Source organism: Aquarana catesbeiana, linkage group LG13 (genome assembly GCF_042186555.1).
Source record: "Aquarana catesbeiana isolate 2022-GZ linkage group LG13, ASM4218655v1, whole genome shotgun sequence".
NCBI classification, from domain to species: Eukaryota; Metazoa; Chordata; class Amphibia; order Anura; family Ranidae; genus Aquarana; species Aquarana catesbeiana.
In genome coordinates this window covers 13902671-13922643 of record NC_133336.1, presented here as the reverse complement: position 1 = coordinate 13922643, position 19973 = coordinate 13902671, and the positions used below count along the sequence as shown (strand labels likewise).

Here is a 19973-nt window from a genome sequence, read left to right as displayed (position 1 = left end):
GCTCTACTGACATCGCCCCTGCTCTACTGACACCATCAACTGCTCTACTGACACCGTCCACTGCCCTACTGACACCATCCACTGCTCTACTGACACCGTCCACTGCTCTACTGACACCATCCACTGCTCTACTGACACCATCCACTGCTCTACTGACACCATCCACTGCTCTACTGACACCGTCCACTGCTCTACTGACACCGTCCACTGCTCTGCTGCGCATGTGTGTTTGAGCTTTGGGGTGCACCCTAATGCAATAGGGTGTGCACACCTATGGACCTAAATCCCTGAACCCCCCCCCCCAGGTGCAAGGCTGGTTGAGCTTAGAAATTTAATTGGTTTTGTTTGACATGGGTTGCCCTTCCAGGGCTCCTTGCTGCAATGGCCAGTTATAGGTGGGGGCAGTGGCTATTTGCTTGTACTGTTGAAATACTGGTGAGGGGATGCATTGGACACCTTTGCTACCATTGTGCTATATGTTGGGTGTCCAGTGCTCTCCCTGGTCCACTTGCCCTCTGGCCATCCATTATAATGCATGTGCTTCCACTGTGGAGGCTCTCAAAATTTTAAGTAAGGACTGCAGAAAATGGGGTGCCCTGACATTTCCTGCAGCTTACGCATGTATTTGTAAATGTGTGCAGACCAAACTCCTGTTTTTAACACAAACTATTAGGATAATTCGGTTGGTCGCAGGCTGGCCGGTAAGTTGGGAATTTCCTTGGTTTTGTTTGACAAACGTGGCCCTTCCAGGGCTCCTTGCTGCAATGGCCAGTTATAGGTGGGGGTAGTGGCCATTTGTTTATAAGGTATTCTAGTCCACCTGGCCAAAACCAGGTTGGGATCTGCTCTTTAGGGACCTGCCAAAGTCGATCCACCAAGTATTTGGTAGGGGGTCTTTAAGAGAGATCCCCAGATGACTGGTAGAAAGAAATTACTGCATTACTGCAGCTCCAGATTGAAGGTAGGTATTGCAGTGACCAGAGAAGTAAAGTGTCACTATTGTGCTCTGGGGAGATGTTCAGGTTTTTTTTTTGATTTGTACATATCCTTAGGTATTACATTTTTAAAATTTTTTTTAACCATTTTTTCGCCTCTCAGTGAACACTGCAATATTATATATAATATATCGAAATAAAAAACATACATGTAGTGTACTCTCCCTTTAAAATTCTAGTGAATTCACCTGCAGAGGGCAGCGCAGGGTAAGCTGAGGTTGTATGTATGATGTCCTCACAACGCTCCTCTGTAGGCTGAGTGCTCCTCGTGGGCTGTCCTGCTTTATGCTGGGCTATACAGTATCCATTGGCTGATTGCTCCTCAGGTCGGCATTGGCCAGTCACTTTCTCTATGACACAGAAAAGATGAATTTTTTATTCTTTACAGAGTTTATTCTTCACAGCAAAAATAGTAACAAATAGTCTATAACATGGGTCCCCAAACTTTCTAAAAAAAAGTTTACGGTTTTTCAGACTTTAGGGGGGCCGGACGTTGGTTTGAGTGGGAGGAATAATGCCCAATCGTAGTGTCAGTGGGGGAAAAAGTGCCCTATCCTTGGGGTCAGTGGGAGGAATAGTGGCCCCCCGTTGGTGTCAGTAGGAATAACAGTGCCCCATAGGTGGTGTCAGTAGGAAGAATAGTGCCCCATAGTTGCTGTCAGTGGGAGAAATAGTGGCCCCTCGTTGGTGTCAGTGGGAGGAATTGTGACCCATCGTTGGTGTCAGTGGGAGGAATAGTGGCCCATTGTTGGTGTCAGTAGGAATAATAGTGCCCCATAGTTGGTGTCAGTAGGAAGAATAGTGCCCCATAGTTGGTGTCAGTAGGAAGAATAGTGCCCCATAGTTGCTGTCAGTGGGAGAAATAGTGGCCCCTCGTTGGTGTCAGTGGGCGGAATAGTGGCCCATCGTTGGTGTCACTGGAAGGAATAGTGGCCCATCGTTGGTGTCAGTAGGAAGAATAGTGCCCCATAGTTGTGTCAGTGGGAGGAATAGTGGCCCCTCGTTGGTGTCAGTAGGAAGAATAGTGCCCCATAGTTGGTCTTTTATTTCTATTTTATTGTATTCTATTCTGTTTTATTCTATTACATTATTTTCAATTCTGGTTTGTTTTATTCTATTCTATATTTTTATTTTCAATTCTATTTTATTCTATTCTATTCTTTTCTATCCTGTTTGGTTTAGGTCTATTCTGTTCTGCTCTTTTATTTTCTGTTTTGTTCTATTTTTTTTAAAGTATCCTAAGTAGGATTCATCATCTTATTTCACTTTTATTTGGAATTCCAATTCGGATAATTAGTTTCATTATAATTTATTTTGGATTCAGTAAAATAACGAAAGCTTCCTCTGAATATCAATTCATAACAAAACGAATCGCACATGTCTATTATCCACCATCAAGCACACAAAATGACTGCTTGGTGGTGGATAAGGATAGCAGTCACCCGATTGGATGGTCCATTCATTCCTATGGACAGGTGGGTGTAAATAGACTTGTAAGAATGATGGAATTATTGTTCATGTGTTTTAAAAAATGTAATACAATTCAATGTTTTCTTTTTTTCTCAACAAACGGTGTCTTTCAAAAATGTACTTCCTTTTTTACTTTTGATATATTTTGGATTTTTTCCTTTAAAGTGACACAAAAACACACACCTTGTAATTTACATTCTCCCTGTTTCTGTATGTGGATGACGGCTCTGTAATTATTTTAGTGAAAAACAAAAAACAAAAAAAAACACCTAAGGGTCTTTTTTCCTAATCGATATCCAGCTGTCACATGACCCGGCTCTCTCCCAGCCTGTCTGCAGGGAAACATAAGCAGGAGGAGCTTCTAGTCCTCTGCTGCTTGACACATGTTCAAAAACACTATTTTTTTTTTAAGTTTTAACTTGTCATACAAATATATATTTGAAATCAAATCTTTTTTATTTTGTGGAAATAACATGGTGTGGGCGGATTTCTGCCAGTCACAGGCTGTGTCACGCCCCCTCCAGCCTGTGTCTTAGAATAAGAGGGAGGTGAAGCCTCCATCAATCTACATGTAATATTCCGCACTCATTAGGTTTAGCTGGTTAGTGGGCGTGGAGGAGGAGGGAGGGAGTGGGCTGTCATTTACCACTGTGTGGGCTGCTCAGATGTGATAGGGAGAAAATGTTCAGCATAGTAACTCACTGAGAACTGAGCATGTGCAAAGTTGGCACCACAGCTGCAAAATCCCTAGCTGAATTGGGGACATGAACAGAAGGGGGAGATAGAGAGTAGCAGGATCAACCAGGTTTTTTTTGCAGAATACAGAAAACGAATCTCATAGTGACTGAGTATGAACAGCATGGAATACACCATTTATTGATAGTTTTTTTTATGATGTGGGTTTAGTTATACTTTAATTTCACCAATAAGGTTCAATAAATTCTCATTGTGGCAGCACTGCACCTACCCACAAATGTTTGAGCTTTACCTGTAGAATGAACAGGGCTACTTTTAGTGTTTTCTTCCACTTTACCTAAAGTGGCTTCTGAATTAAAATGAGCTCTTAGGGTCTCCACATTAACACTGATGGATCCATCTTGTTTAATCTCTTGGGCTTCCTCTGGGCTGGCTGATCCTGCAGCAAGGTCAACCTTTTCAAGAGAAGATAAGCCAGTATTTGCCCCTATACTAAGTTCTTTACCGGTTTTTAATAAGAGCTCATCTCTTGAGTCCAGATTGGGAAACAATTTTCCTATTCCTTCCGATGTTGAACTATCTACTTCTGGAACATTTAAAGTAACATCATTCTCTAAATAGATTTTGTTTTCTTTTGTTGAAGAATCTTCAAGGGGGCGTGCTGGGTCGACATTCAGCTCCTCTTTGAGCGCTTCTTCAAATTCATTGTCAACCAGTTTGTCTGAATGAATTTCTGGATCATTGTTCGTTGCAATGAAACCTTCACTTGCAGGCCCCTTTTCACCAGGAATGGAATTACATTTATCATTTGATGGGTCCAGATTCGTGATTGATAAGTCAACACCATGGTTTGTCTCCCTCTTCACCTGGTCTTTATCACCCTTCCCTAAATTCATCACATTTGACACAACGGATTTAAACCAGTTGGTTGACTCATGAGTGGTCTTAACAGGCTTTGGATCTTCTGGATTCTCCTGGAACTTTTTATTGTTTTCCTGTTCTGGTATTTTAATTAACTCCTGTTGGTCAAGCACCTCCAAAAGGCCATCAGTATTGCTAATGTTGGACTCATCAGACCCACTTTTATCTGTTTCACCTAATACGGTGGAATGTTCTAAGCCAGTATTGAAGTTTAATTCCTTCTCATGCTTTGACTCTTCCATTGTTGAATGGTCAACTACTGAGGTCTCAGTTTTATGGCCGGTCTCACTTTCTGTAGAGTTGCGTAGAGTAGGACTCGATTGTTTTGCTATCTCGTTGCTTCCAATTTCATCTTCACTTTGGGAAGGGACTTCTTTCTTTATTTCATTTTTGGCTCCAAAACTCAATACATCTTTGATGCCAAAGTTGAACCATTTTGGTTTTGCTTCCTCAGTGTTTTTGGTTTCTTGGTTTTCTTGCTCAGCCTCCTGAGGATTTGACAAAGTATTTTCTTTCTCTGTTTCAACCACAAATTCTTCGTTTGCAAATTGGTTCGATGTTTCCAATGTTTCCGTATCGCTCTGTGTGTTCTTTCCTCCAAAGGGCAGAAGCCTTTTCAGCCGGCCACCGAACCAACCAGAATTTTCTGGCTGAGAGACCTCAGGCTCTTTGGGTTGTACCACATTATTTTCTGGAATTTGTTCTGCCAGAAGGCTTTCTTCATGTACATGTTCTGCTTTGGCTGTGTTGTCTTGTTTATCACTTCCCATCCCAAACCAACCTGCAATGCCAGATGGAGCCCAAGGTGGTTTGTCTGTAACTTCTTCATTAGGGCTGATGCCGTCTTGTGAATCCTCAGTTGAGAGGCCACCTGAAAATTAAAAAAGAAAAATAGATAGTTAATATTATCCACTATATTATAGAGTTTCAAGAAAAGTTTGTTTGTGTTGGATAGAGCAAGTGTAGTGCACTCCTCTAGGAACCATGGGCATTGCAGTCTATCTCCCCCTTAGAGCACACAGAGCCAGTCACACTGCATTTTTTTTTAATTCTTCCACTGGCTCAGAAAACAGTTTAAAGGTTCTTTTTAGGTTTTTTATTGGGAACGATGAACTGGGATAGGGAGCATGGGATACCTCAAAAACTGTAGAACTGGATAACTTGAGGGCCCTGTATTTCTGACTGCACTGCACACCCTGAATGTCCCACAGAATCTCTATGCTGTTGTCCACCTGTACTCCTTCCAAAGTTAAAATTTACCCACATTTGCTTTCCTTCACCACCTGGGTCATCCACTCACTTAGCCACAGAATCATCGGTTGTCTATTATGACAACTGACTATCAAAAACACTCGGACCTTCAGGATCCATTATTACATTAAGATACTTTCTCTTGAATTGTCTCCAGGCTTCTGGACTCTTTGGAACCATCTTGGTGTCTGCATATAATCTTCCAATCAATACATTTATTCATTCACTGCACTCTCAAATAAAGAACCCCCTGAAGAAGACTCAGCGAGTTGAAACACGTAGGGGTCCCCTTTGGGGTGCTATGCTCCTTTAAGGAATGGAACCTTTTGCATATTTTTCTTTTGTTTGTACGCAACATGTTCTTTGTATTCATGTTCTTTTATTCCTACATCAATTTTAAACCGTATGCATAAATAAACTTTTCTACATTTGATACAATTTTGTGTCTATTTTGGTGCCTTTAAAGTCTCACCCTACCCTCTTTTTCTTTGCAACTTCCTCCTGGCTCTCTCCAGTGAGCTTTTTCAGACCCAACTTGATCCTTGGACATAGATCTGCAAATAGGCCCCCCAACAAAGCCTAGCTGGGACCTCTGTGTTTTCCTCAAGGCTTCTTCTAGGATTCTGCACCAGGGGTAAGAGTCCCCTCACAGGGGTCTCCTCCAGCAGGACTGGACTCCGAACACTGCACTTGCTGGTCAGGTCTCAGACTATTTATGGGGTCTATCACCACCTTCTGTGCACACCTCCCCAGGGATTGGCTGGAGTTCCATAAATATCCAGGCAGCCTGCTCTTTTCTTCCTCTCACTATACTTCTAGAATCCTATCTAGAATAGCGGTCCCCACGCTTTTTGGGTTAGAGCTTTAGGGTACACACCCTAATGCAATAGGCTGCAAACACCTATGGTAAAGGGCCAATCACAGCGCCCCTTTACCATGTGATCAGCTGTGTCCAATGACAGCTGATCACGTAGTAAACACAAGCCAGTTATTGGCATTCTTTTCCTTGCGCTGACAGAGTGAGGAGAGCCGATAACCAGCTTGTGTTAAAGGGACATCTAAAGTGATAATCAGGGCGCATATAATCAGTGACCTGATTATCAGTGCAGTCACAGTGCCCACCAGTGCTGCCAATCAGTGCCTATCAGTGCTGCCAATCAGTGCCCATCGGTGCCTCCTCATCAGTGTCACCTATTAGTGCTGCCTATCAGTGTCCATCAGTGCAGCCTCATCAGTGCCCACCAGTGCCGCCTAATCAGTGCCCATCAGCGCAGCCTATCAGTACCCATCAGTGCTTTCTGATCAGTGCCCACCAGTGCCGCCTCATCAGTACCCATCAGTGCAGCCTATCAGTGCCAATCAGTGCTTCCTCAGAAGTGCCCACCAGTGCAGCCTATCAGTGCCCACCAGTGCCACATCATCAGTGCCCATCAGTGGTTCCTCATTAGTGCCCACCAGTGCCACCTCATCAGTGCCCATCAGTGGTTCCTCATCAGTGCCCACCAGTGTCGCCTCATCGGTGCCCATCAATGCAGCCTATCAGTGTAGCCTATCAGTGCCCATCAGTGAAGGAGGAAAAAAATTACCTGTTTGCAAAATTTTATATGAAAAACTTTTTTTTTAGTCAAAATTTTCGGTCTGTTTTCATTTGTTTAGCAAAAAAAGAAAAAAAAACCCCAGTGGTGATTAAATACCTCCAAAAGAAAGCTCTATCTGTCCCAAACAAATGATAAAAATGTCATATGGGTACAGCGTTGCAATGACTGTGCAATTGTCATTCAAAGTGGGACTGCGCTGAAATCTGACAACTGGCCTGGGTAGGAAGGGGTTGAAAGTAGGCGAGTGGTTCAGAGCTATATAAAGGAGTGATTCAGAGCGCCCTCAGCAGATGTCTAAACTGACTTTGACACTGGGATCTACCTTCTGATGACGTCTTCCCTCTGTTTCCCTTTTCTGGATGGTCCATGAAGTCTTCTCCATTTTCTCTGGACTTATGAAGAACGCTGTCTTCATTCTCGAAGACATAATCCCCTCCATCCAAACACACAAAATCGATCTCCTGGGATATAAATAGACACAAAGAAATCAAATCACATTATTTGAAAGCTCCACTCTTATGATCAATGGCTGGGCTGATGACCTTTCTTGGTGATTCCTTTTAGTCTCTTCTCACCACCCCTAAATATTATATATTTTCTGAAAGCAGAAACCATGTCCATAGTTCCCATTTTTTATGTGACAGTGCATGATATACCCTTGACACCAACGTAGCGCAAATATGCGGCCTTCGGCTTCAAGGGGTTGTACTGGGGTGATATGCCATCCATGCCGAGCTCGCGCGCAGAAGCAAACGCTTACGTAAGTCGCGCTGCAAATGTAAACGGTGTTCAAACCACACATGTGAGGTATCGCCGCAATAGTTAGAGCGAGAGCAATAATTCTAGCCCTAGACCTCCTCTGTAACTCTAAACTGGTAACCGTTAACATTTTTTGTAAAGCGTCGCCTGTGGAAATCTTTAAGTACCATAGTTTGTCACCATTTCCACAAGCGTGCGCAATTTTAAAGCATGACATGTTAGGTATCTGTTTACTCAGCGTAAGATCATCCTTCACATTATACAAAAAACCGGTACAAGAAGTGTCAGAAAAAGGCTTAGGCGTGAAGGGGTTATTGTAACACTTTATCCAGTGCAAATTTTCAGTAGAATATACACTAAAGTTAATTTTAGGACACAGGGATGCAATATATTACCCAATTTTTGGTAAAATACAAAATATGAGGTTGCACCGATAAAATTGATACCAAACATCTCAAGCCTTAAAATTGCATGCACCTGTGAAATCGCAAAAATGACGGTACCCAAAATAGATAGATGTCACTTTAAAAGCCCCTCCCGGCCATCAATTTAGAGTTAATAGTGAATAATTACCTTATAATTATTGCTCCCACTTTGGCATGCTTGGTGATATGCAATATAGGTAGTAGAATTGATATAGGTGCCCCGTGTGCAAATTTTTTTTCAATTTTTTTTATTTTTTATTACATGGGGACTAAAAGTCACTTAGACAGGTTCTCTTTACCGATTCATTGCTCTTGTGTGCTGCATGACAATCACTTTCATTTGTCTTTTTAAAACGTTACCTGTGCAGGAACTTCCACTTCCTCTGACAGATAGACTTCTTCTATGGTGATCACATCTCTGGGAAAAAAGCCATATGCTTTCCCTATCTGAAAGAGAGCAAATATTTCTGATAGATCTGCAGCCAAAGAGATTTGTCCTGAAAGAACACATCTGAGAATAACATTATTACTACAAATAGGAGTATTGAAATTAACATTCATATCAGAGGTTCCCATATCACATCAGAGGTCCTGCATCACATCGATGCCCCCCCCCATCACATCAGAGGTCCTCCCATCCCATCAGAGGTCCTCCATCACATCAGAGGTCCTCCCATCCCATCAGAGGTCCTCCCATCACATCTGAGGTCCTCCCATCACATCAGACGTCCTCCCATCAAATCAGAGGTCCTCCCATCACATCTGAGGTCCTCCCATCACATCAGACGTCCTCCCATCACATCAATGGTCCCCATCATATCAGAGGTTCTCCCATCACATCAGAGGTTTTCCCATCACATCAGGGGCCCCCCCATCACATCGATGCCCCCCCATCACATCAGAGGTCCTCCATCACATCAGAGGTCCTCCATCACATCAGAGGTCCTCCCATCACATCAGAGGTCCTCCATCTCATCGATGCCCCCATCACATTAAAGGTCCTCCATCCCATCAGAGGTCCTCCATCCCATCAGAGGTCCTCCCATCACATCAGAGGTCCTCCCATCACATCAGAGGTCCTCCCATCACATTAGAGGCCCCACCATCACATCTGAGGTCCTCCCATCACATTAGAGGCCCCACCATCACATCTGAGGTCCTCCCATCACATTAGAGGCCCCACCATCACATCTGAGGTCCTTCCATCACATCAGAGGTCTCCATCACATCAGAGGTCCTCCCATCACATCAGAGGTCTCCATCACATCAGAGGTCCTCCCATCACATCAATGGTCCCCATCATATCAGAGGTTTTCCCATCACATCAGAGGTCCTCCCATCACTTTAGAGGTCCCCATCACATTAGGTCCTAAATCATATGAGAGGTCTCACCATCACATCAGAGCCCCCCCCATCTTATTAGAGGTTCCTATATTAAATCAGAGTCCCCTTCATGTCAGAGGCCCCTATCACATCATAGGTCCCCATTTCACATTAGAGGTCCCCCTATCACATCAGAGGTCCCCAATCACATCACAGGTCCCCAATCACATGAGAGGTCCCCAATCACATCACAGGTCCACCATCACATCAGAGGTCCCCCATCACATCAGAGGTCCCCCATCACATCAGTGGTCCCCTTTTCACATCAGAGGTCCCCTTTTCACATCAGAGGAACCCAATCACATCAGAGGTCCTCAGTCACATCAGAGGTTCCCCCATCATTTCAGAGGTCCCCTCATCATATCAGAGACCCCCCACCCATCTTGTCAGAGGTTCCCATATTAAATCAGAGTTCCCCTTCATGTAAGAGGGCCCTATTACATTATAGGTCCACCTGTCATATTAGAGGTTCCCCATGACATCAGAGGTCTTGCATCACATCAGAGGTCCTTCATCACATCAGAGGTCCTCCCATCACATCAATGGTCCCCATCATATCAGAGGTTTTCCCATCACATCAGAGGTCCTCCCATCACTTTAGAGGTCCCCATCACATTAGGTCCTAAATCATATGAGAGGTCTCACCATCACATCAGAGCCCCCCCCCCCCCCCCATCTTATCAGAGGTTCCTATATTAAATCAGAGTCCCCTTCATGTCAGAGGCCCCTATCACATCATAGGTCCCCATTTCACATTAGAGGTCCCCCATCACATCAGAGGTCCCCAATCACATAAGAAGTCCCCAATCACATAAGGGGACCTCCCATCACTTCAGAGGTTACCCTTTCACATCGTAGGTCCCCCTTTCACATCAGAGGTCCCCCTATCACATCAGAGGTCCCCAATCACATCACAGGTCCCCAATCACATGAGAGGTCCCCAATCACATCACAGGTCCACCATCACATCAGAGGTCCCCCATCACATCAGAGGTCCCCCATCACATCAGAGGTCCCCCTATCACATCAGAGGTCCCCAATCACATCACAGGTCCCCAATCACATGAGAGGTCCCCAATCACATCACAGGTCCACCATCACATCAGAGGTCCCCCATCACATCAGAGGTCCCCTTTTCACATCAGAGGTCCCCTTTTCACATCAGAGGTCCCCAATCACATCAGAGGTCCTCAGTCACATCAGAGGTTCCCCCATCATTTCAGAGGTCCCCTCATCATATCAGAGACCCCCCCACCCATCTTGTCAGAGGTTCCCATATTAAATCAGAGTTCCCCTTCATGTCAGAGGGCCCTATTACATTATAGGTCCACCTGTCATATTAGAGGTTCCCCATGACATCAGAGGTCTTGCATCACATCAGAGGGCCTCCCTTCACATCAGAGATCCCCCATCACATCAGAGGGCCTCCCATCACATCAGAGCCCCCTTCATGTCAGAGGTCATCACATCCCATCAAAGGCCACTGGTCACATCACAGTCCTTCTATCACATCAGAGCCCCCCTTAATGTCAGACTCCCATCATCATAACAGAGTCCCATCTTCATGTCAGAGACCCCCCATCCCATCAGAGTCCCGTCTTTACATTAGAGATTCCCTAACACATCCATGTCAGCCCATCACGTCAGAGGTCACCATCACATCAGAGCTCCCCCCCATAACACAGACCCCCCTCACATCAGAGCCCTATTGTTTGGACTCAGCAGTGTGGCAGAGGGCAGGGGATGGATGAGGTCTGGAGGAAGCAGACTTCCCTCTTCTCCCGATTGTTGGGGGTGGCCGGCCCTGTATGCTGGATCAGAGCCATGCATTGCCTTAGTGGGGGCAGGCTGGCTGCTAACACCATAGCACTGGATGATGGCGGGCATTCTGCCCTAGAGTGTGTTTGGTTGTTATGGGGCTGGCGGCCGGCCCACCTGCACCATGGCAACTCATAATGCTGATCTAGGGCAAACTGTGTGCTGTGCTCATGGCACCTTGGGGGGAACCCACATGGCACCCCTGAAACACTGAACTAGGGCCCACAAATGACCTCCAACTCCTCTGAAAATAGTCTTGCGTCCTGCGGAGACAGATAACCTGTCTATAAAGTCTTCTACGGAAATGATACCTAACTGATAACAAAATGTATCATATATATGAAAAAACAATCGTACTGAATCAAAAAATTCAAAGAAATAATAATTTTTAAAAAAAGAGCCCCTGGCCACATGGAAAGGAGTCTGAGGGAACATATTTTTTATGGGTTTCCATATCATGATATTTTTTAGGATGAGAGTTTTGGATCGTGACAACTTTGTTTTTTTATTTCTTTCGATTTTTTGATTTGCCATTTTTATACATTTAACCACAAATAATAGTAATAAAAATGATAATAACATACGCTGCCTTGCCACAGGTCCTCTCTCCCTTCCGCGAGTTTATAATACACATTGATCTCCTCTCCGGCTTTGAAGCTGAGGAACCGGCAGTCCGGTCCGGTGTAATCTTGCTTTGCCGAAACTCTCATCATCTGACCTGAAAATCAAACAGCTGACATCACCACAATGGATGGGCGTGTAAAGAGGACCTGTATGTTTAATGTCTAATGCTAATTAACCACTTGCCGCTTGGCTCGCGCTGATATACGACGGCAAAGTGCCACGTTCCCGCAAAACAACGTATGGGCGCGTTGTCCCCTTTAAGAGCCGCCGGAGGCGCGCGCCTGCTGCATGTGGACGGTGGGCGCGATCTTGGGCACGAGAGCCAGAACGGGGATTTGTGTGTGTAAATACACAAATCCCTGTTCTGTCAGGGGAGAGGAGACATTTTTTGGATTTTTATTATAGCAAAAAGTAAAACATATTGTTTTTTTTTTAAATTGTCGCTCTTCTTTTGTTTATAGCGCAAAAAATAAAAACCGCAGAGGTGATCAAATACCACCAAAAGAAAGCTCTATTTGTGGAAAAAAAAGGATGTCAATTTTGTTTGGGTACAGCGTCGCACGACTGCGCAATTGTCAGTTAAAGCAACGCAGTGCTGAATAGCAAAAAATGGTCTGGTCATTGAGGGGGAAAATCCTTCCGGTCTCTAAGTGGTTATTAGTACCCCATCTAGAGAGGGACATTTCTGCCCATTCTTCTTTGCAAAATATCTCAAGATCTGTCAGATTGGATGGAGAGCGTCTGTGAACAGCAATTTTCAAGTCTTGCCACAGATTCTCAATGTGATTTAGGTCTGGACTGTGACTGGGCCATTCTAACACATGAATATGCTTTGATCTAAACCATTCCATTGTAGCTCTGGCTGGATGTTTTGGGTCGTTGTCCTGCTGGAAGGTGAACCTCCGCCCCAGTCTCAAGTCTTTTGCAGACTCTAACAGGTTTTCCTCTAAGATTGTCCTGTATTTGGCTCCATCCAACTTCCCATCAACTCTGACCAGCTTCCCTGTCCCTGCTGAAGAAAAGCACAACATGATGCTGCCACCACCATGCTTCACAGTGGGGATGGTGTGTTCAGGGTGATGTGCAGTGTTAGTTTTCCCCCACACATAGTGTTTTGCTTTTAGGCCAAAAAGTTCAATTTTGGTCTCATCTGACCAGATCACCTTCTTCCACATGTTTGCTGTGTCCCCCACATGGCTTCTCACAAACTGCAAACAGGACTTCTTATGTCCTTCTTTCACCAATGTCCTTCCGGCCGCACCTGGAGTATGCTGTCCAGTTCTGCGCACCAGTCCTCAGGAAGGATGTACTGGAAATGGAGCGAGTACAAAGAAGGGCAACAAAGCTAATAAAGGGTCTGGAGGATCTTAGTTATGAGGAAAGGTTGTGAGCTCTGAACTTATTCTCTCTGGAGAAGAGACGCTTGAGAGGGGATATGATTTCAATTTACAAATACTGTACTGGTGACCCCACAATAGGGAGAAAACTTTTTCGCAGAAGGGAGTTTAATAAGACTCGTGGCCACTCATTACAATTAGAAGAAAAGAGGTTTAACCTTAAACTACGTAGAGGGTTCTTTACTGTAAGCGTGGCAAGGATGTGGAATTCCCTTCCACAGGCGGTGGTCTCAGCGGGGAGCATCGATTGTTTAAAAAAGCTATTAGATAATCACCTGAATGACCGCAACTTACAGGGATATACAATGTAATACTGACATATAATCACACACATAGGTTGGACTTGATGGACTTGTGTCTTTTTTTTTCGACCTCACCTACTATGTAACTATGTAACTTTAAAAAAAATGTTTTATCACTTTTATTGTTATTACAGGAAATATAATCATTCACTGTGATAGCATGGTCAGTGACAGGTACTCTTTATAGGGAGATTTAGGATCTATTAGACCCCAGATGTCTCCTCTGCCCTTCAAAGTATCTGATCATACCAAGATGTGTGTTCAGATGATCAGATGCTTACCCAATGTGTAATCAGATTCTTACCAAATAAAAAAACGGCGCCGTTTACATCCGGGGAAGTCATGAATTGTTTTATCGTTTCCAGTTTCCTATACCATAGAGGTGATCTGAACTATTCTAGTCTCTCGCTGCCTCTATGGTCAGCCGGCAGAAGCACCGTCTGGTCGCTCGGGTCTCGAGCCTGAGAGCGGGGCCACCGCTTGTAAAAGCAATCCAGCAGCTCATTAGCCGCTAGGATTGCTTTTACAAGAAAGCCAACCATCTGCTCTAAAAGATGGTGCCGGGATGATGCCTGCGGCTGCGGGCATCGTCCCGGTATAACCACTCAAAGTCCGGCTAGGTACGGATATGTTGCTGATCATCAGGTGGTTAAATTTGTACCCGGTTTGGCACCACCACGCTTTTCCCAGATGTGAACGAAAACAAATCACCCGGCTCCTGTCTTGTTTTACCTGAGAGCTGCCGGCGGTAAACAAACCCTCGAACTTTGCCCTCCGGTGACTTGAGGTTGTAGAGATTTTTTTTTCTTCATGCAATAAAAATCTCCAGAGGGCCATAAATAGTCTGAGAAAAGGAATCCTGACACTGATCAAACAAATCTTCACCTCCCTCTCGGGAAGGGGGAGGAGGGGGTAATCCTTCTCTCTTCTATAGGAAATAGTAAAGGATTATCGGTATTGCTTATGCGCCAAAGTTTAACGCTTCGAAGCCAAAACCATTTTTGAGCCCCCCCCCCCCACATGTTTAACCCCTTCAATACCGGGCACTTTTACCCCCTTCCTGCCCAGGCCAATTTTTAGATTTCAGCGCTCTCACACTTTGAATGACAATTACGCGGTCATGCTACACTGTACTCATAAGAAATGTTTATCATTTTATTCACACAAATAGAGATTTCTTTTGGTGGTATTTAATTACTGCTGGGTTTTTTATTTTTTTGCTAAACAAACAAAGAAAGACCAAAAAGTTTGGAAAAAAAATGTTTTCATGGTTTCTTATGAAATTTTGTAAATAAGCAATTTTTCTCCTTCATTGATGGGCACTGATAGGTGGCACTGATGAGGCGCACTAATAGGTGGGCCTGAAGGGTACTGAGAGGCGGCACTGATAGGTACCACTGATGGGCACTGATAGGTGGCACTGATTATGAGGCACTGATTATGAGGCACTGATGATGAGGCACTGATTATGAGGCACTGATTATGAGGCACTGATGATGAGGCACTGATGATGAGGCACTGATTATGAGGCACTGATAGGTGGCACTGATGATGAGGCACTGATAGGTGACACTGATTATGAGGCACTGATGATGAGGCACTGATAGGTGGCCCTGATGATGAGGCACTGATAGGCGGCACTGATTATGAGGCACTGATTATGAGGCACTGATGATGAGGCACTGATGATGAGGCACTGATAGGTGGCACTGATGATGAGGCACTGATAGGCGGCACTGATTATGAGGCACTGATGATGAGGCACTGATTATGAGGCACTGATTATGAGGCACTGATTATGAGGCACTGATGATGAGGCACTGATTATGAGGCACTGATTATGAGGCACTGATGATGAGGCACTGATTATGAGGCACTGATGATGAGGCACTGATAGGCGGCACTGATTATGAGGCACTGATGATGAGGCACTGATAGGTGGCACTGATTATGAGGCACTGATGATGAGGCACTGATAGGTGGCCCTGATGATGAGGCACTGATGATGAGGCACTGATTATGAGGCACTGATGATGAGGCACTGATAGGTGGCACTGATGTTGAGGCACTGATAGGCGGCACTGATTATGAGGCACTGATGATGAGGCACTGATGATGAGGCACTGATAGGTGGCACTGATGATGAGGCACTGATAGGTGGCACTGATGATGAGGCACTAATAGGTGGCACTGATTATGAGGCACTGATAGGTGGCACTGATGATGAGGCACTGATGATGAGGCACTGATAGGTGGCACTGATAGGTGGCACTGATGATGAGGCACTGATAGGTGGCACTGATTATGAGGCACTGATAGGTGACACTGATTATGAGGCACTGATGATGAGGCACTGATAGGTGGCCCTGATGATGAGGCACTGATGATGAGGCACTGATTATGAGGCACTGATGATGAGGCACTGATAGGTGGCACTGATGATGAGGCACTGATAGGCGGCACTGATTATGAGGCACTGATAGGTGGCACTGATTATGAGGCACTGATTGGTGGCACTCATTATAAGGCACTGATAGGCGGCACTGATGATGAGGCACTGATGATGAGGCACTGATAGGTGGCACTGATGGGCACTGATGATGAGGCACTGATGATGAGGCACTGATAGGTGGCCCTGGTGATGAGGCACTGATAGGCGGCACTGATTATGAGGCACTGATTATGAGGCACTGATGATGAGGCACTGATGATGAGGCACTGATAGGCGGCACTGCTGATGAGGCATTGATAGCTAGCACTGATAGGTGGCACTGATGGCTGGCACTGATAGGTGGCACTGATGTGCACGGATAGGTGGCACTGATGATGGGGCACTGATAGGCGGCACTGCTGATGAGGCACTGATATGTGGCACTGATGGGTGGCACTGATGATGAGGCACTGATAACTGGCACTGATGGGTGGCACTGATAGGCGGCACTGATGATGAGGCACTGATAGGTGGCACTGATGATGAGGCACTGATAGGTGGCACTGATGGGCACTGTGTGGGACTGATGTCCCTTTTTACAGAAGCCGACAATTGGCTTTATTTTTTTCTCCTCGCGCTGTCAGCTAACCGGCTTCTGTTTACATTATGTGATCATCTGTCATTGGCTGACAGCTGATCACGTGGTGAAGGGTTGTGAACGTCCATGGACGCCCTCCTGGCAATGTAAGCTACAGTGCGGGCATCAAGTGGTTAATTCAATTACAATATGTAGCAATTCTATATGATATATACTGTATATATTACCCTTTGATCCTCAATGTACAGAAGAATACCCGTAGGATCCTACCAGAAATCCACTGAGCTTGTAACTTCCAGCTGACAATGCTACACTGAAATCCCAAGCAGCATGGTGAGACCTGAGTGAGCTGCCCCCTCTGCTGGACTACAGAACCCCCCCCCCCCTCATCTCCATAACATAAGGCAGAAGGAGTACTATGTAGTCCAGCAGCGAAGATACAAAATCACCATTATTAACGCGTTTCACATCTTTATTGTAAAGACAGATCAATGTATAGGCAGTGCAGGAGAGACACAGCTGAGCGCAAACACGTCAAACTAGAACTAAAATCAGCAGCAGGCCGAGCACCTACCTTCACACTGGGGGTCACCGCATCGCTTTTTGCCGGAGAGAATTTTTTGGCCAAGGATTTGGACGGCGACGACCCCGATCAAGAAGGAGATTCCATAAAACCGTGACGGCGTCATCCCGTATGTTCTATGATATCCGTTTTAGAATTGATCATCAATAAATCATAAAAAATAAAATAAAAATAATAAAAATTGCCCTATAGAGGTAAATGGTAGAAAGTGAAATCTGGGAGCGGAGAAGTTGGTCGGTCGCGTTGCTGCCATTCCATGTCTGAGCGAGGTCTCCAGGGAAGAGGGCTGGTTAATGTTTAACTCCCCCCTCCCCCGAGACCTGTCAGTGGACCATCGGCCCGGTGCAAAGAGCAATCCACGCAGTGACTGACAGCGATCGATCACAATCAGCCTTGTATCAGCTCACTGCGCCCGGGTCAAAGTAAAGTGGATTTTAATTGGTTACAGAACGTATAGTGTGCTTTCAATGAGGACATAATAGGGATCACCTCATCGGAAGGCTGCCGGTCTTTCAATGTCCAATCAGCAGCCTGGGTTTTGTATCTGGGCGGAGCTGTAGGGTTAACTTGCAAGGAGGTACAGGATCCGGCTATGGTTTTTGGCAGGTGTGCCCAGTGCTGGGACAAGGTCATCTAGAGACCAAGTTACAACCCCCCCCCCCACCCCCGAGATGTATGAGCATTATTGTCACCGAAAATCCCCTCCCTCAAAAAAAAAAAAATCAAGCATTAATCTGCATGCTCACCCCCCAAGCATAAATCACCCCTCCCCCCAGTACAAATCTGCCCCCTGCTGAAATCCTCCTTCCCAGCACCAATCTTTACCCCCCCCCAGCTCAAATCCCCACCCCTGTATATACCCCCAGCACTACCCCCCCCAAAAGAAAAATCCCCCCCTCAAGCGCATATCCCTTCCCTCTCAATCCAAACCCATTCCTTCTAACACAAATTCCCCTCCCCCAATCCCCCATGGTAGCACATATCCCCCCACAAATTTCCCCTCCTAGCACAAATATTCCCCAATTATCCCTACTAGCACAAACCCCCCCCCCAAAAAAAAAATCTCCCCCCTCCTAGCACAAATCCTCTACCCTTCAAACTTTCCCTCCAAGCACAAATCCCCTCCCCCCACTCCTATTCCCCCCCTATCACAAATTTCCCTCCCCAATCCCGCATCCTAGCACAGATTCCCCCCCTACAAATTTCCCCTCCTAGCACAAATACCCCCCCCCCCATTATCTCCACGAGCACAAATCCCCCCCCCCCAACCCAAAGAATAAAGATGTCCTTTTACCATATTAGTTTTATAGCACAAACCTCCTAAATCCCCCCTCCTAGCACAAATCCTCTTCCCCCACCTCCCTCCCAACACAAGTCCCCTCAAATCACCACCAAATTTCCCCTCCTAGTACAAATATTTCCCAATTATCCCTACTAGCACAAATCCCCCCCCCCAAAAAAATCTCCTCCCTCCAAGCACAAATTCTCTCCCCCCACTCCTATTCCCCCCCCCCCACTTCTATCACAAATTTCCCATCCCCCAATCCCACATCCTAGCACAGATTCCCCCCCTACAAATTTCCCCTTCTAGCACAAATATTCCCCAATTATCCCTACTAGCACAATCCCCCCCCCCCCCCCAAATATCTCCCCCCTCCTAGCACAAATCCTCTACCCCTCAAATTTCCCCTCCAAACACAAATCCCCTCCCCCCACTCCTATTCCCCCCCCTATCACAAATTTCCCTGCCAAATCCCGCATCCTAGCACAGATTCCCCCCTACAAATTTCCCCTCCTAGCACAAATACACCCCCCTCCAATCATCCCCACCAGCACAAATCCCCCCCCCAACCCAAAGAATAAAGATTTCCTTTTATCATAATAGTTTTAGAGCACAAACCCCCCAAATACCCCCTCCTAGCACAAATCCTCCTCCCACACCCCCCTCTCAACACAAATCCCCTCAAATCACCATCAAATTTGCTCTCCTAGAGGAATTCTTACCCCTTGAAGCTCCCCAAATTCCCCTTCTCAACACAACCCCCCCCCCACCTTACATGATAACACAGTGCCCAGCCACCCCTCCTGCCCACCCCTTGTCCCAGCCCTGCCTGGATCACAAGACTGCCTACAAAAAAAAAATCACAAAAATATTTAACTTTAACCTTTTTCACGCTCAGTTCACACCTATGCGCATGGCTGCGGGTATGGGAATGGAAAAAATATATAAATAATAATACAACCAAATCAAACCACGCTTATGGGAAATGGTGACTCCACCATGGGCAACAAACACTATATTACCAAAAGTATTGGGACGCCTGCCTTTACACGCACATGAACTTTAATGGCATCCCAGTCTTAGTCCGTAGGGTTCAATATTGAGTTGGCTCCGCCCTTTGCAGCTATAACAGCTTCAGCTCTTCTGGGAAGGCCGTCCACAAGGTTTAGGAGTGTGTCTATGGGAATGTTTGACCATTCTTCCAGAAGAGCATTTGTGAGGTCAGGTACTGATGTTGGACGAGAAGGCCTGGCTCGCAGGCTCCGCTCTAATTCATCCCAAAGGTGTTCTATCGGGTTGAGGTCAGGACTCTGTGCAGGCCAGTCAAGTTCCTCCACCCCAAACTCGCTCCTCCATGTCTTTATGGACCTTGCTTTGTGCACTGGTGCGCAGTCATGTTAGAACAGGAAGGGGCCGTCCCCAAACTGTTCCCACAAAGAT

The 19973-nt window shown here is 45.7% G+C and overlaps 1 protein-coding gene across 1 annotated transcript in view; it reads right to left on the bottom strand.

Annotated features, from left to right (window-relative positions):
* LOC141117108 (melanoma inhibitory activity protein 2-like) overlaps positions 1-17542 on the bottom strand; it is a gene marked incomplete in the record, with an annotated part of 86209 nt that extends 68667 nt beyond the window's left edge. Inside the window, 6 exon segments of the mRNA XM_073609730.1 lie at positions 1184-1345; positions 3454-4953; positions 7254-7392; positions 8476-8562; positions 11901-12034; positions 17243-17542. Of these exon segments, the coding sequence (XP_073465831.1) occupies positions 1184-1345; positions 3454-4953; positions 7254-7392; positions 8476-8562; positions 11901-12034; positions 17243-17357 (2137 nt within the window).
* Positions 17543-19973: the final 2431 nt, after the last annotated feature.